At 37.5% G+C, this 18,214-nt stretch overlaps 1 protein-coding gene across 3 annotated transcripts in view; it reads right to left on the minus strand.

Moving 5' to 3' along the window:
- The window catches only part of LOC105932301 (cadherin-4), a 421,667-nt gene that overhangs the window by 109,776 nt on the left and 293,677 nt on the right, over positions 1-18,214 (minus strand). For all 3 annotated transcript variants that reach the window (XM_021320932.2, XM_036139614.1, XM_012871395.3), the window contains one exon: positions 11,401-11,627. In XM_021320932.2, the coding sequence (XP_021176607.2) occupies positions 11,401-11,627 (227 nt within the window). The remainder of the gene's footprint in view (positions 1-11,400; positions 11,628-18,214) is intronic.

The raw sequence follows: 18,214 nt of genomic DNA on the forward strand, positions 1-18,214 counted from the left end.
AGGCAGAAATACCTAAATTACAACTAATAAATGGTAAACTATTTAACTAATAAGGCAACAAGGTACTCTGAAACACAACTTATTTCATGTATCGTAACTTTAAAGGAGCAAGAAGCAATATTTCACCACTAGGTGGTGCTTGAGCACTGTCTGTAGACTAAAACAAGATGTGTGTCAAACTGTGCCTCTATTTACCTTTGCTCCAGCGGTTAACCAGCCCCTCCTTTCCTTTCTCATGTGTTGCCATCTATACACATATTTGTAAAGGATAAAAACAGCAAAACAGCACCACCTTTCAGAAGAACATTTCTAGCAAAGAAGTAAGTCCCTCATGACTTTATATTGCTGTTGATCTGCTGGGGGTGGTCTCCACTATGTTGCGCCAACACTGATCTGCTCTGACAGTGGTATTTTAGGGCAGGGAGGGGCTAAGCCCCGAGTGGCAGCTGTTTACATGCTCGCACACGTATGTACACGGACGCACGGCCGGCCAGCTATGTAAACAAGAGATTGGAGAACGACAAAAAGATGCGGTGTGATGTCTTACCATGGTGCATCTGAAATAGTACCTTTTGTTCTTCACCTATTTTTTTGTTCTTGCAATGTAAAATAATGAAATTACACTTATTGCTCTTTAAAAGAGCATTTTAAAAATATTTTGTTTTTTAGGGGTTTTATTCTTAAACAATGTATTTTCTCCTCTAATATCCACCTAGATTCCTGGGTTTCCATATTAAAAAAAACATTTTAAGTATTTTTTTTCATACAATTGATATGTGAGGGAATAAATGCCACAAAAAGGCTGAGATAAATAATATATTGATAAATTCATAAATGTCAAAAATTAATGAAAACATTTGTATACTTTATAATGCAAAAATAATACAATAGTACTTAGATAAATTGCAATATTTAAAAAAAATATTAAAATTTATGTCTGATATTTTGATCAGTCAATCGTGTCTTTTTATTTTGTTGTATATAATGGCACATTTGTTTGTTAAACTATTCATTGTGTAAGTACTGCATTTATTAAACTGTTTATTTCTGTATTTATTCTCAATTTTCGCAGGATTACTCCTCCATATCGCTTTCTCAAAATGGTTTCTTATGTGTCCAGAACAAGTTCTATGCTGGCATTTACTGACAGAATTTATATCCAAATTATAAGAAAAAGTTTAATTTGATCTTGGCTTCCTAATATAGTACTTTAACAACAATGGCCTTTCTAGCTGCTTCGTCCACATGGTTTTTTTTAGTTTCAACTACACACCTAATCACTGTAACACATAAGTTTGGTATACTCAAAACTAAGTGTCAATGTATAAACCATTTCATGTAGTTGATGTTGCTGCATATGTAAATTCTCCAAGGAATTTCATTAAAAAAATAATATCAGTTTGCTGTTTTGTCAGTTGAGGCCAAGCTGACCAAAGGCTTTAACCTGGCACCCTGATTCAACACAGTGGGACAGAAATACAAAGTCAGTAGTGGAGGGGAGCTCGCTGCGGCATCACTTATGCAGCTGGGATCCAACTCCACCAGGGTACCACAGCTTGCTGGGGCAGCACAGCCGCAATACGGGAATATGCACCTGGGAGCCACCTCCACCGCAGGACCAGAGTGGAGAATTTGCTGCAGCAGCACAGTCGGGATACAGAAACGCAATGCAGTTGGCGTCCAGCTCTTCACTGCGGTGACTGTTGCGGAGAGCTCGCTATCCCGGGCAGCAACTGGAAAATCATGCAGCAGGCAGCAGTTTGGCGTCAGTCAACTGGATTTTCTTCAGTTACAAACGCACGTTCATTACATTTGACAGCATTTAGAGTGCTCTCTAGGCTTGTGAAAACTATATGCTGCTCCTGCGCCATTATGCTCACGGTCTAATATCAGCGTAATTTTGTAAACAGCCAGCATAACTCTGAAAATGCGCTGGCAAGAATCTTGCTGGTAATTTGCTAGTTGGATTTGCTGGCTTGTTATGCTAATTTACCTCATTCAACCTCCCAGGTATCTTAATGTTATTTATTCTTTTGTGTAAGCAATTGTGTAAAAAAGGTTGCCTTACCAGATTAAATGTCATTTTGTAGTCTTGGATTTCGTGAAATACATTTCTAAATAAATGTGACTTATAGTATGTTTTTTTAATCTTTTTTTTTAATGCATTTTTTGAATGATGCGATTTATAATATCCAGAGTGACTCGCAGTCCGAAAAACACGGTATATACAACAGGTGCTATATGTCAGAATACTACACCATTGTTTAAATTGCAGGCATTGCGTTTCATTGCCACACATTCTCCATTAAAGTGTTTTTGGAAATTTGTTGCCCGGCCTGAATGTTTTATTTTAAACAAAGGCAATTCCACTCTTTGTGAAGATACATGGAGTTTATAGGAACGTACTATCAAACATAGAACACAACCAGTTTACACATCTAATATGGTTGTTAGAGCTTGATCGTGCGTTCTGAGTCGTGTAGTATACCGGGGGTAACGAGGGGTGATTAGCCTTTCACGACCACCAGGAATCGGACGGTCGGAAGAAAACGGTGAGCATTGACACTTCTGCCTTTTTCTTCTTCTACTGTTTGACATATGGCTTCCGCATAGACAAGTCCGAGTAGAGCCATTTCTCTACGGGGCTGAGTCCTACGTGTGGTTTTTGAACGTACAGTGTGAGCTGTCAGGTCACATCAGAGCGTGGGGCCGCACAGTGTAAGAACATATATCGTGAGCAGTGAAGTTTTAAACCCTGAGGTTTTGTCGTACAGTTTGAGCTGTGTATGAGTACCACGATTGAACATATCGGACAGTGTATGCCCGGCCTTATGCAACAACTTTATTGAAACTCTTATCTTCTAAAACTTATTTCTCTGTCAGATCTGTGTTTTTCAGCTGAATTGTACAGAATATACTCACACTAGACCCCACAAGGGATAGACGTGTTCGAAAATGGATGGATGGATACTCACACTAATAGTAGAAAGAGTTTTAAAATAATGAATTGCGGTCTTATTACAAATATTGTATTTTACAGGAGTGTGGAGGTGGAATCTGTGAGTGTATGACTGTTTTTGTGGACAGGGGGATGAAACATTTCTTATAAATTTGCCATTCATGTCAATGCACAAGAAAAGTTTTGTAAAGTTTGGCACAACAACAATGTATTCATTATATATATTTACACAAGCAGCAAGTGGTGTTGTTAATAGATCTTCTACATTTCATTTAACAATATCTGTGGGAAATACATCAGCTTAAACTCCTTCCCAAACAGTTGCAATTTGAAAATGAAAAGAAAATACACCACAGGAGCAGACTACAGTGTTAGAAGACAGCAATGGCTTCTGGCATGTATCGAAAGTTGAAGGTCCTGTACCATGCAGTCCATAAAAAGTGTTTTTTCTTTGACTATCCGTTTGTTCTCGCCTGGTCGAGGTCCCTTGGTGAGTTGAGTTGTATCTGCCAGCGGAAACAATGCTTTCAAGGTTGCTTTCATTAGATGGACGCTCAAGAAAAAAAAAGCTTTTAAGGCTGTTTTAAAGAAAATGCATCAAGTAACCTGGCTTACAGTTTATATGAGTATGGGTTTGTGTGGGTGGGTAATGGTGTGGGCCGGAGATGGCAGGCGTATTCTGGGCTAAGGTGTCATGTTTGCTTTGATCATCCAAGTGCTCAGTTTCAAACATCTTGTTCTGTGCTTTCCAGGATACTTTAAGTGACAGAGCAAAGAAAAAGGTTGTTACACAGATAAAGGTATGTGGTATGTAAGAAAAATCTCGATTGGCATTATAAGTCAATTAAGAAAGTGCTTGCTAGATTAATATTCACAAGAACATCCACAATGATTGCTCCACAAATGTTCATGATATATTTATTTTAACAGATTATTTTGCCCACCATGGGTACTAAAACAGCATTATTATTATTATTATTATTATTATTATTATTATTATTATTATTATTATTATTATTATTGAGCAGCTCATTTAAACGTGTAGTGCACATTCAGACGAAGACAAAGGAGCAGCGGAAAACTTGACAAACCTACATAATCAGTTTCAATGCATAGTTGGGTCTCAGCGATCCAGTTTATCATATTATTTTAGATAATTTGTCAATTTGAGAATCAGGAACAGACCTGATTTTAGTTTTTACCAAGTACTGATGGCCAGCTACTGACTGCCTTCTTGATTCTAAAGCTAGGACTACTAGGAGCTTAGATCTTGCAACATACATGGTTGATATTATTATGAACCTCTTAGGGAATCTAAAAAAATTGTAATTGAATTTGGTTAATATTTAGTGTAAAAAGCGCATATTGATATACATTCATCTTGCTGGTTGTTCTGGCAAAGAAAGACACCTTTTGAAATTAAAAACCTTTATATTAATAAATATTTATTTTTCTGATTAAATTATGCAACCAGTCAAATGACTTATTTATCAACTTGGGAGTTTAATGCTTTCACTCAGAACTTGAGACTTGGGTGGAAAGACTTTAGACTTACAATGCAATGACTTGGTCCCAGCTCTGCACATTAGCTACATTGCACTCGAATCTGGGCCAGTGCTAGATTGTGCTGATACATGGACCTCTAAATCAGGATAGCACAATATATTACCATTGTAATGTCAGTGTGCAAATAATTGCAAAGTACAATTTTGGATGAAATATTTGTTGAGTCATGCATACACGATTTTCAGCCTCTTGTAAAATGTCTCACCGCAGTAGTTGTGCACGTGTGGCACAGATAATAGCTTTCAACATACTAAAGCTCATATACAGTTGGAAGCAGCAAAAATATTAAAGTACAATTTCCTAACATGTTGCATCCCTGGAACTATTTATTACTGAAGCCAGGGGTCAAGTAGCTCTGTTTTTAGGAATCAAATGTTGAATTAACATAATAAGATTAAACATCCAGCTATATGTGGAAACTAGCACATTTTGCCACACTGTAGTATAACATTTTGGTATGCTGCGTTCAGACAATGATTCAGCTTTTAACCACCAACTACTAGCATAGTACTCGTGGCCCTTTGGGAAAATTAATAGCCTACTCCTGTTTGAGTAAACTTCAAAGATGAAGCTTAGGAAAACTTTGCAGTAAACATCTGCTGATCAAAAAGGAAATAAAAGCCAGTCTTGCATTCACCTCAAAAAAATCTTGATAATTCATAAGACCTTGTGCACTGAAAAGGCAAATTAAAAACACTATGTTCATAGTGTGATATTCTGGGTCTGCTTAGCTTCTTCAGGATCTGGAAAACTCCCCATATGTATGGAAACAGGTAGCAGAAACTCCTAAAGGAAGATATTTGTCCATCAGTTTGAGCTCAAGCACACTTGGGTGCAGCAGGATAATGATCCAACTCACACCACTAAATCGACCACTGAAAGTCTAAAAATAAAAAAGACTAGCTTGCTTTGGATAGCTTTTTTCCCTTAATAAATGAATGTCTTTATTAAGAACAAAATTAAACTAATTCAAATTTCTGGTTTGTGTGCACAAACTTGGCAAATTAAACTGATTGTAGTTTTAATTCTGATTGTGAAATCAACAGTTTTTTTTTTTTATCTGGTTCAGTTATCACTGTCTGATTTTAACATTGTTCGACAGGTTAAAACATTTAGGTGCTAAAAAAGCAAAATATATATAAAAAAAAAATGAAGTGCAAAAACTCAGGCCACTGTAATCTGTTTGTAGATCACATTCACAGCTTTAGTGCCTTATTTTGGCCACTAGGGGAGGCAAAGTTGTTCAAAAACACACGAGTCTTAATTGCACTCCTTAGCAGCAGCCTGTCACGCTGTGGCCCACACAAACACTGGCACTTCCTCCTATCTGTGCACGGTGTTACCAGTTTGCAAAACTGGCAAGCCAGCCTTCCAAACATGTTTCTGTATTCAGTGTTTGCTGTACTGTGTGACAGGTTCACTGGAACATGCAAATGAACCTTTACATTCAGTCCACATCCAATAGACTGGCCTCAGCCAAGCACAGCATTCCTATGTACACAAGCATGGTTTATCAGCAAAGTAGAATGAGGCAGATGTGATAAGGCTCTGGACAAATTAATTTTTATTTTATTTTATTTATTTTTTGTAAATTAATAAATGCTTGGCGGAGTCAACTGCAGGTCATGGTTTGCCCCACATCCCACCGACGGTATGAGAGGATAGAGAGGAGAAACACACATGTTTGAGTTATACTGAAATGGAGTATGAGAGTCTTCTGAAGCAGATGTGATCTCCCCCATCCACATCCCCACCAAACTAAATAAGTCATCCACAATACTTTTTTATCTGCACATGCTAACAGGTACTAGTGAGCTCCCTGAGGAGATGTGAAGAAAAAAAGATGCAAGGGAAAAAAAGAAAGACAACGCCAGAAAAAAGAGCAGCACCATCACCATTGCAAAAAACTTAAGTGAGCTTTTCTCCCCCTCCGTGGAGCAAGTTTAATGAAACCTTACTCCTCAGAGTCGTATTCACACTTTAGCAGAGAGAGAAAAAAGGCACAGAAAGGTGACGCAACTGAGGAAAGAAACAAGTGACGGAGAAGTGCTTGTGCACTTACCGAAACCATTATTAGAGATGAATGACAGAGAGCACAGATAGGCTGGATTTACGTCTGAATTTTTAACAACAGCTTTTTAGATTTAGTGATTTAAAGGCTGTGTTATTTCCATTTAATCTAACACAGACAGGGCACATATGCTTTGGCATGCAGTTTTGCACAGCTCAAACCCATAGGCTTGCAAATGTAAGACATTTTATGCCCAAAACAAAAGGACAAACACACACAGAACATACACGGCATTAAAAATTAAATGCAAAATTTGCATAATTCATACTTGATCCAGCATAATCTCTCACAATAAAATAACATCCTCACACACATACCAAACACACATTCGTCTAGGCACACCAATGCTATGTGAACAGGAATCACTGAGTGTGAAATGGATGCGGACCCACAGCCCTGGTGCCGTCAGCCTTAGCCAGCTGGCGGTGGTCCCAGCTCTTCCCCTCCACACCACTGCTTCCCCAAAACCCTGCATGCTTTGATATCAGCCAGCCCCTGGCTACCGAGACATCTGGAAGTTATTATTCAACAGAGCACGCCACAAAGCGGCATTTCCATAATGAAACATTGCGTTTTGTTTCAGCGCCCTGCGTTCTCCTCTTGAATACATGCCGGTTACAACTTGTAGCATATCTATGACCGCTGACCACATCTCTAACTCCTCCATCATTTATCTATCTATTCATGGACTATTCATGGAGTCACTGGGAAATAAAGTAACACAGCCATTCATTTGACCTTTAATACTCAGCGCTTTAACACTAAGGCTCATATTATGTTGTGAATCATTTGAATTGCCAAAATGACAAAATTGTGAAGATAAAGGCCAGCCTATTCAGCGCCTGAACAGCATATTTATACGTACAACCATAGATTCTTTGTTGGCTGATGTCTCACTCTTTATTTGTCTCCGTGAATCAAGGGCTGACTTTATTTCATAGCTTTGGTTTTCTCAAAACTACCAAGAAAGCCTATACAAAACAGTTTATTATTATTTTCTATGTGTACTTCTTATTTATAATAATACATATTTTAAATGCACCCCCTCAGAATGTCAATTCTACTGAAAAAGTTAAAAATGTATGCAAGTTCCTGACATTTTAGTGTTTTAAACTAAGTCTTGTTTTGTCAGATGTCTGTGACAGGTTATATGAGTATAAAAAAATATTTTTTCTTCATAGTAGGGACACCTAGTCTTGCGTTCTGTTAGCTGTGACATCATCCAGGGAAGACAGATCACCCGCTATTACCATCTAATGTAGAACAGATTACTGGATCAATGTGTGCTTCTGTGCTTGTTTGTCTCTCTTGTTGTGTCTCTGCTCTGTCTTCTCTAACCCCCAGTCGGTCGAGGCAGATGACCGTTCATACTGAGCCTGGTTCTGCTGGAGGTTTTCCTTCCCTTTAATTGGGAGTTTTTCTTTCCACTGTCGCTTTATGCTTGCTCAGTATGAGGAATTGCTGCAAAGCCATGGACAATGCAGACGAGTCTCCCTGTGGCTCTACGCTTCTTTAGGAGTGAATGCTGCTTGTCAAGACTTGATGCAATCAACTGGTTCCCTTAGATAGGAGATTTTTTGCTTATATACTTTTCCAGACAACCCTGATCAACTCGGAATTGTAACCACATGTGGAATATCGCTACCTGTTTTGACAAGTTTAAATGGAAGAATTGAGAGCATCATAAACAATTCTATAGTATAGTTATATAGTTTCTATATCCTGCTTTAATTCAATCGTCTTCATAAGTTAATACTCAGCTTTACTTTTGTCCTTGCTACACCTGATCTTTCTGGCTAGATTGCTGTTTATTCGGGATTGGTCCTATGATCATGTGTTGATTTTCAGATTAATTAATTGTCATTTGATTGAACAAATTCAAAAATTACACAAATCCAAAAAGCTTATGCAATTATTAATTCAATAAAAAGCTGTGCTTTTTAAGGTGGAAGTAGTTGAGCAAGCCATTTCCCATGTGCCAAAAGGCTTCTAATTGAACCAGCAATTAAAACTCAAGGTGAGTGTTCCTTTTATTGCAGTTTTTTATGAGGATTAAAAAAACTGGAAACTACAGCCATGGATGAGCAACATCTTTACTAAAAACAAAAACAAAACAAAAAAAACATGCCCACTCCTCCATACTAATCTGCTGGATTGGAACAAAATGAAAGTTTTCATCAACAAATCATTTAAACATTTTCTTTTCATTCAATCAAAAAAGTGAAATTACATAGATTTACTACCCAGAAAATTACATACCACTTCAAATGTTATGCTGTGCAGCAGACGAACTCTACACAAGAAATGTAAGCCACTAAAGTTCATTGCAAGGCAAGCAACACGAAATATATTAATGGAAAGTTGAGAAGATGGGAAACATGTGGCAGCAATTGGTGCACAAGTAACTAGCCTTGGAGCCAGAATGGACTGTAAAACAAAGGCCATCCAAGAGAAGCTGTAGACTGATGCCGGAGTCAGTGCTTAAATAGACACAACACAGCAACATGTCCAGATTATGAGCTACAGCTGTCATATTCTTTGTGTTGAGGCACTTCTGATCAACATTAGAAACTGGTCTATTGCTCAGTGACCAAAGGTTATTTTTCAGATGAAGGTGATTATTGGTATGCCAATATGATTAATTTTGAAATAGAGATGGCAGAAGTTCAGCTTGAAGTTTCCACAGTCAGAAAAGACTTGTGGCAGCCACATCACATGCTGGTGTAGTTTGAATGTGTTTTATCAAGTCAAAACTCCATTGTGAAACTTTAGAGCACTTCATGCTGCCTTCTGCTTACAAAAGAGATGGTACTTTAATTTTACAGCGCAATGTGGCACCTCCTCATACTGCAATATCATGATACCACACTGTGATTGCTTGGCCAGCAAACTTGTCTAACCTGAAACATATAGAGAATATTTGCAGTATTGTCTCCTCCATGCTAGAATATATAATTAAGTACATTTATAATTCACTTTGTTTAAACCCCAGAGTGCTATGGGAGGTGATTAAAAGCAAATAAAACAATTACTAAAGGCAGCAAGATTGAATGAACATTTACTTCCTGTTTTTATGTGTTCTTTATAACAAAAGTATTTTTTTACTTAAAATACACTCTGTAGCATCCTCTGATAGTCCACATACTAGGTGTTGCAGAGCAGAGAGATATTCCACTGTATTGAGTTGCACCAAAATGTGCGAGAATATTTAAGTAAAGCATGACAGAATTCTCGGGTTGATCATCACCTTTTAAACTTCAACTGAGTTGGTGTGTATTGCCTCCCTATTCTCCTTTGCATCAATCTCTTTTATGTTGCTTTCTTGTGACAGTCAGCTCCAAAAACTGTTTTTTTATTTATTTCAGGTTCAAGAGGTGAAGTTATTACGGTGATTTGATAACTTATCTGAGATGACCAAAAAAGCTATAGAAAAAAACTAGAAAAAAAGAAGGGTCACATTTTAATCTAAATGGAGCAACTTTAATATCCACTGTCTGACATTTGCACAATAAGGAAATTCACAAAATCCTGAAGCTACAACAGACTTTAGATGTTTAATGTTGCATTGTGCGTTTTGTCAGCTAGAAGGTAGCTTTATTTGTTTATTCTTTGCAGAAACTAAAAACGGTTTTGCCAGTGGCTTTTACTAAATAACATCTCTCCATTGCTTTTCTATACATTTAACTGTAGGGTACAGAATTTTCTCACTACAGCTCACATGAGAACTGCAGCTCTCACACACCAAGTACAAAACAATTTGTGACAACTGCTTCATCATTTGCAAAACTGCCTCTCCAAATATTAAAGTAATGATAATATTATGACTTTATCTCACTAAACACTAATATTCTGTCTGCACTGATGAAGATTCAATTGACTAAAGATGCTGAGTGCTTGAAATTTATAGTAAAGCTGAAGGCATGACCTAGTTTTGCATTAATCAGGCTAATGCAATCATAAAACATTTAAATTTAATTCCTAGGTTGTCAGTTGACCCTTAAATATGGAGGAAGTTGACATCATGGCAGTAAGAAAATGTGCCATGGCCTGATGAAGTTTAACGATGTGAATTCCACACCCTTGCTAGCAATACAGATGCCCTATTTCAACAGGGAGTGTGTCAAAGGTAACATAAATAATCTACTTCATTTTCTCACCTTTAGACCAGCGTAACACAACAGCATATTGAAAGACTGTTCTCTATATAGCATAGACAAAGATGGTGAGATAAGAAAATTTGCTAAGAATTCCTGGATTGTAATTTGGTGATTAGATCTTATATGGGGTATGTTTGTCTCACTTAGACCAGATCAACCTATTGACCCCTGTAAGATGTTTCACCAAGAAAGTGAGCACGGGCTGTTAATTATTTGTGTTGTCATTGCTCTAATCTGATTAAGGCTCGTGTTGGTATCGACTATCTGATTTGGCCGTGTGCTTCTGTATTCATGGGGACAGCTTAGCTCTGACTGCTCAGTCTTTGCCTAACCTCTGACAGCTTTTAAATAGAAACGGAAGAGCCAAGAACCCCTGGGGTGCACAGGCGCCGGATGTTTTCCAATAACAGCTTATGGCTAAGGGAAACATTCTCTCCCCCATGTGGCAGTGTGATTTTATCACTTTTAACCGTCTGCCATTGCTGCAACTCTCAACCCACTCTCTCTATTTCTCCAAATCCCCAAGGAGTTTTGACCTCATTCTGGGCTGTTAGTATCACCAGACCACAGGAGGAAATGTGATAGAAAAGGGGACCTTTGAGATGATAATTGAAACTTGAAGAGTGATATTTCTGCATGTAACTCACCTCATTTTCATTTTGCCCCGATGACGACAGGTCAATCAGCGCCATTTGAACTACAGTCTCCCAGACATTTGTGTGAGGGCCACGTGCTGTCACTTTAAACTGAACCGGTTCATCCAGCCTGGCTCTGTCTCCCTTGGCAAAGATGGATCCATCCGTCCGCACGCTGAAGACAGGGTCGGTGCTCTGGAAAACCACGGCCTCATTGCCCATGCAGTCATCAAATTTCACTGTGAACGAAACAATTTACAAGAGTTTAATGTGAATACTATCGAGGCAGTGACAGCTTAGAAATAAAAATTGCACAAATTATGTCTGGTTGGGATGCAACTGAAATTGCTTCTCGCACAAACAAATGCACACACACATACATTACCCAGAAAACAACAAACAATGGACACTACTCATTGAAAGGCAAATATCAGATTGAGTTCTAATAAAAAATTGCATGACACTGTAGTTTTCTATTGAGTCAAATCATTGCAAGGAGTAATTCCCTTGAATAACATGTAGAAACATCATATAGTCTTCAAATGAATTCGAGTTTTTATTTGAGTACAAGCAAGGTGAGTACGCTCACCTTGCTTTCTGACTGGCTACACATCACATTCAACAGGCTGTGTGCTCGTTTTTCCTCAGGGAATACAACCACACACGGTAGGATATCGGGGCAAGACAGTCCAACATGTTGGATTTCCCCAATTTGAGGTCGGAGAAGTCCTGACGTCCTCATGAGAGGACCAGCTCACTCTTAACACACCACACATGGCAGGAATATCTCTTATGATTATTTTAAGAGCCACGCCAAGAGTCGGTGATTGTTGGAAGGGGAAGATCGGGGCAAAAATCGGGCTAAAAATCATGCTGCATGAACCAGCCTTTACCAATGGAAAAATGCTTAGCATGTTTATAACATTTGACGACAGAGATAATTTTTCTTTCCACGGTCTCTAAAAAAATCCAGAGTCCTGGGTCCTCTCTAATTTATTTAGCTCAGTCTATAGGTTCTCTATAGGATCTAGGTCTGGGAACTGAGATGGTCAAAGAGGAGGGGTAATCTTGTGTCGGGTGAACCATTTCCCAGTTATTTGACAATATGTTTTGAATAATTAGTCAAGTGAAATACCCTGTGATGACCCATTTTCAGTTTTCTGGGAAAGTGAAACTCTATCTCAAACCTTTTATATAAAATGTTTATATAAAAGGATTTTACATGGCTTATGATACCATAGGCTCCTCCAAAATTCTCACGAACTTTCGAAGAAACGGACACACAACATCACAGATCATTCAGCATACTTAACGGTGGCATACCAAACTGTGTTTTCACATATTATTTGTCATTGCCTGGCATACCTGGTGATACTGTTGCAATAAAAATGAAAATCAATTTCAATTTCACCTGACCAAAGAACACATCCCAAGTTAAATGTCTCACATACATTTACCGACCTTGCCCATGATTTACATTTAGGTGGAAGGATGGAAAAAGCTTTTAGTTGGAATGTCTAAAAAATAGTTGGTTTGTACAATGTCTCTAAAATGTGTCCCCATTCTCTTTTGGTGTGAAAAATGATCTATCATTTCACATTTAATGTGACTTGTACTCCTGTAGATATCAAGAAAAAAAAAACAAAGAGTGGTACAAAGGTTTGGCACAAAAACAACAGTCCATATCAATTGAACACCATACACACATTAAAAGAAGGTATTTATAGCATCATGCTTTTGTTTTCCTTTCCTTATTTGACACAGTTGTTTTAGCTATGCAGGATGCAATTATTAATGGTTCCAAATATCAGTCAATTCTGACCAAAACCTTTGGTAATCTTCTAGAAAGCTGAAGATGGAGGAGATTTTATTTTTCAGCATGACTGTGAGTCCAAGCATGCATCAAACCCAACCAAAAAAATAATTTAATGAGCAGAAGAAATAATATTTTATAAATCTCAAGCCAGAGTTCAGAACAGTGGGGTCAGTGGGGTCACCTGAAAAAGGTTGCAGACAGGAGTAAACCTCACACTTAGATAGATTTTGAGAACTTTTGCGAGGTGAAGTGGGAAAACATAAACCCTTTGTATATGGGAAATGATTCACCCTGCACAAAATCACTCCACCTGTAGACTGAGCTTCAGGTTTTGAAATTATGTGTCATGGTCTCATTCACATCACAACATCCTGGCCTTTAACAGGGGTGTTGAAATGTTTGAGAGCCACCGTATCCGTCATCTAAAGTGTGTCATAATGACCAGAGGATGACATACTTCAGAGATTCTTTTTCTTCCCCTTTAATGTCCCCTATACTACGCTTGGTGATGAAATAAACTTATTCCTCATCCAGGCTTGTTTGTCACAGTTCCAGTTGGTTAAAATATGTAATTATTCCTCCGACTGTAGACATGTGCAACATTACCAGGGATGCCAATAAGTGTGGAAGGAGCTCCAAGTAGTTTGGATGGCTGCTGGTCATTTACTCAGCTCTATTTTCAAAACTTTTAGTCACTCTGTGTTTTTCAGATACAAAAAGATTTACTCCAAAAGGTTTTAAAAACAGAGGAATGTTGTTACCCTCTCATGGCCACTTTGGTGGTTTACAGACATTTTATAAGATGTAATTGCAGACTAATTTAAGAAAATTTGGTTGTCCAATTCTGATAATTATTATCTATCAGCATGAGATTCCTCTGAGGTATTTTCATTTAATTCAACATACAATAATATCTCATATGTCAAAAGAATCAGGTAGAGAAAAGAACCACAATCAAAGGCAATAGGGTGTCTTCAGAAAAAAACAACATACAGTTAAAATATATATTAAAAAAACATTTGCATTTGTATGATACTTATTTTGTAAAATTAATAAAAAATAAGATAACTACCAAGATAAATTCAACTGCTATGTGAGTTTCTAGTACTGAGACACAAACACACAAAGGTGCTAAATGACCCAGAGCCTGAAGAAACCTAGAAACAAAAACTATTATTACAAAATAAATATTTTTTTCACTGGATATTTGCTGAATAAAATTAATACCAGTTTTTTTATTACAATTTCCACAGGGACTAATTTTATTTTTGGTTTTAAAAAAATATGAAAGAAACAGAAAAACTGACAAAACCCTTACAAATACTGTATATAGTTGACAATGATTTTGCTACTGTTTTATCCATTAATTGATTAAAATGTACCCTTTTAATGTTTTCAATCAAAATACTTACTACACACAACAATAAAGAAGAAGAAAGTAAACTTATTACAGTTTCTGATTAAAATGTTATCAAAACTGCATTTTCAAGATAAATAATTTCAGTAATAAGCTGAGAATCATTTAGACACCCTTATAGTTTTAATTTCGTCTGAAAATCTAAAATGTCCATGAGAGGAGGAGGAGTGAGACAAGAATATTATTTCATGACCTCCTGTACTTACTCATACTTCTTCCTTTGTGGCACCTGTAGTCTTCTAGTACTCTCTCTTAGGGATCACATTGTATAGACAAAATATTGCAGGAACCCTTGGCTGAAAGATACAGTTCACCTCTGTATCTTCTCTTTCTCTCCTCCTACGCCTCTACAACAGCTGAAACAAGGTTCCAATTACAGAAAGTGACTGTGAGTAAATCTGTCTTTTGTTCCATCTGGACTTAAAGAAGCCTGTGATCATGTCAGAACCCTCCAGATGTCCAGGCAGCCACTTTAAACTCTGTCAGAGAGGAGATCCATTTCCTGAAAGCCTCCATCAACTGTAGTAGGTGCTGCACAAGTATGGCTCTCCAAGACAGGTTTATTTCGGACATAAGGGAAGGATTGTATTAACAAAAGCAGTACAAAAGCTTTTGTTTTTTTTCCCATCCAATTTTTTTTTCTGTTTGAATTGCTGAGCAGGTTCACCCCAAACAAACCTCTAACTTGCCAGATTTTGTTTGTCTCAATTGCTTCTCTTTTTGTCGAATGCCATTTTATTTCTCTCCTTTCATTATATTTGCAGATTTTCAAAGATTAAATTTGGAAGGTAGAGTTGACAATAACAAATACACCATTTGGCAAACATGGTTGTACACAAATGGAATTTTGGAAGGCTGCCTGAATACATTAAATACTGAGAAAAGTAGAAATTCAATCTCAAAGTCTTCCTGGATACGGAAGTTTGCGATAGACATGCCTGTGAAAGAAATACTAAAACCCAAGTGAAAAAACACACACATTTAGACAGGCCTGTAGTAGTATGTTGCCCTCTCTCTTTTTGTCCACCAATTAGTGTTTATTCTCTTTTCTCAGCCAGGCACACAGCCAACAGTGCAGCACTATTGCAGCTATGAGTGCTAGAGGCCTGCAGGCTGTCTACACACTGAGGGAATAGCTAATTTAGAGGTCAAACTAAGATGTGATTTCCTTAGTCTTCATTTTTTTCCTGAAACATCACAAAACAACACAAATAAATAAATGTGAGTGAATATTTGAAAGCATAAACTGTATGTATTAACTCTAAAAACAGGCTCCTCACAGCATTAGGGTCGCTAAAACCTCAACAGTTTTGTTATGAACTAATATATGGAAATTTGAAGATACAGTTTTGGCATTACACACACTGCAAACAAGACTGTGAATTAAACAAACAAACAAAAAAGCTATAACTCATACTAAATAATTTCTTGTGCTGGTAATATTTGTGACCCACCACAGCAAACGTAGGAACAAGTCGGCAGAGCACAAACTGAGAAAAACGTGAAAAAACTTAAATTCTTGAGAAAATACAGATTTTCACTTTATTGCAAAATATGCTTGTTGAAGTTATGAAGAAACCCTTCAGTGCTTTAAATTATCATTTCAAATGTTTAAAAGAGTAAATTTTGTGTTTAAACTGCAAATTTTTCAGCTTAAAATCCCTCCCGACCAATATCAGCATGTCGGGTTGGTGAAAGCCACGGCTCATTTGTACAACGCCTTTGTGGCTTTGGAAGAAAATGGACCGAGCTGAACTGATCTCCAGGAGCGAAAGTGCGGCTCCACTGAGGGAATACATGTTAACCGGGACGCGGATGTGAGACTTGTTTCATAACCTTTATCAGGAGTGCTGAAATGGAATAAACTGACAAAGTGACTGTATGACTTTGGCGAATATTCATAGTTTCCAGCCGCCTTTAACTAAAGACGATGAAGAAAGCTTTGGACTTGCAGTAGAGGAGTGAGTATAAATATGAAAAGATTGTGTAATAACTTCACCGCTGCTGTACAGCACTTCGCTGTGGGAACTTTTTACCAGGACTCTGGAGTATCTTCCATTCTGTATCAGGAGAAATCAGCGTAAAATAATAGCATATGTGGATAAAAAGCATTCATAGTTTATAGCTAACGTTAATTAAAGTTGATGAAGAATGCTTTGGGCTCGTGGCAGAGGAGCGAGCATTAACGTGAACATAAGTGACAGATTATTTGTGTTTTTAATGTAGAACAATACTTAAATTTATATATTTCTCCTGTTTCACCCGCAGGCATAGCACAATAGTACGAAAAAACATACTTTATAGGTGCAAACATCTCTGTTTGTTCCTGCATTCTGAGTAGATGTGCACATCACCAAACCCTGAACTGTGGTCTTTGAGCTAGAAATGCGACCTCTTCTTTTGTATGATTGATAACTAACTAGGAATTTGTAAAATTCCTAGTTAGTTAATTTAAGAAAGCCAGCCCAAAGTACCTGGAGACTAGAAGGGCAGGCCCCTTATACAGATCAACAAAAAACACTTAACCACCCAGTCACAAACCCAACCAGAAACCATCAAGAACAGATTTCCTACAGCTGAAACACTCCTGTCAAGGAACCTACCTTCACTTTACTATTCAAAGCAGTAGGCAGAACTTGCCTTCATCAAGCTCATACAACATAAATGCTGCCAAATAGCCAACTGGCAAAGAAAGCAGCTCCTATACCAGCTTTACACTATTTTTTAACCTGTCCTGTCTGGCAATGAAGCATTAAGAATTGCTATCTTAATGCCAAAGAGAGCCCGACAGATTTACTTTCATAAGTGGAGCATTACTGCTTTCACCATAGTTCTCTGCTTGATATGTATGCTAAAAACTTTATTGGATATATTTTGGGGTTATTTCAAATTCAATGGACACAGAAACGGAACTGTGAAAGAGAATTAAAAGAAGAGAGAGAGATGAGGCAAAACTTTAAAAAAGGGAAAACGTGACCAAAACAGAGCAGAAAAAAAAGAGAGTGCAAGATTGCATCCTTGGAGTCTGCTTCTACACTTGCAGGAAGTATAGCTTATTCAGAAAGTTCGTTTCCACACATTCAAATTGTTGTATCCCTGTCTACCACTGTCTATATGGGTTTATCTATAACAAAATAAAAGTTCAACATGTTAAAACTTGAAAGCTGTTTGAGTCAGAAAAGGACAAAATGATACCTAAAGATGGGATCACTTCTTTGATCATTTTACATTTCTGTGAATTCTACATTTCTGTGAACTTGTTCATTGTAAAAGACCTACAAAGTTCAGCATTAAACACATTTGTATTTCTTTGTATCTAAAATGGCAAACAAAAACACAACACATCAGCAAACAAGCATCTCTTTCAAAAAAAAAAATAAATCTGTAAAAGCCTAACTAGATATGTCAATAAATACCAGAGCAAGATGTAACTGTAGGTGGTAAGTGTAATCACTCTCCGTTTGTGTGCGTAGGCATTTATTTTCAGTGATTGCCTGCATGTCTTTACAGTGACAAGCTGAACTAACTGCACCAATACCCACACACAAATGGAGTGACAGGCTGAGCATGGAGTACCCAGAGGGTCTTGTTCT

Source organism: Fundulus heteroclitus, chromosome 1 (assembly GCF_011125445.2).
Source record: "Fundulus heteroclitus isolate FHET01 chromosome 1, MU-UCD_Fhet_4.1, whole genome shotgun sequence".
Classification (NCBI taxonomy): Eukaryota; Metazoa; Chordata; class Actinopteri; order Cyprinodontiformes; family Fundulidae; genus Fundulus; species Fundulus heteroclitus.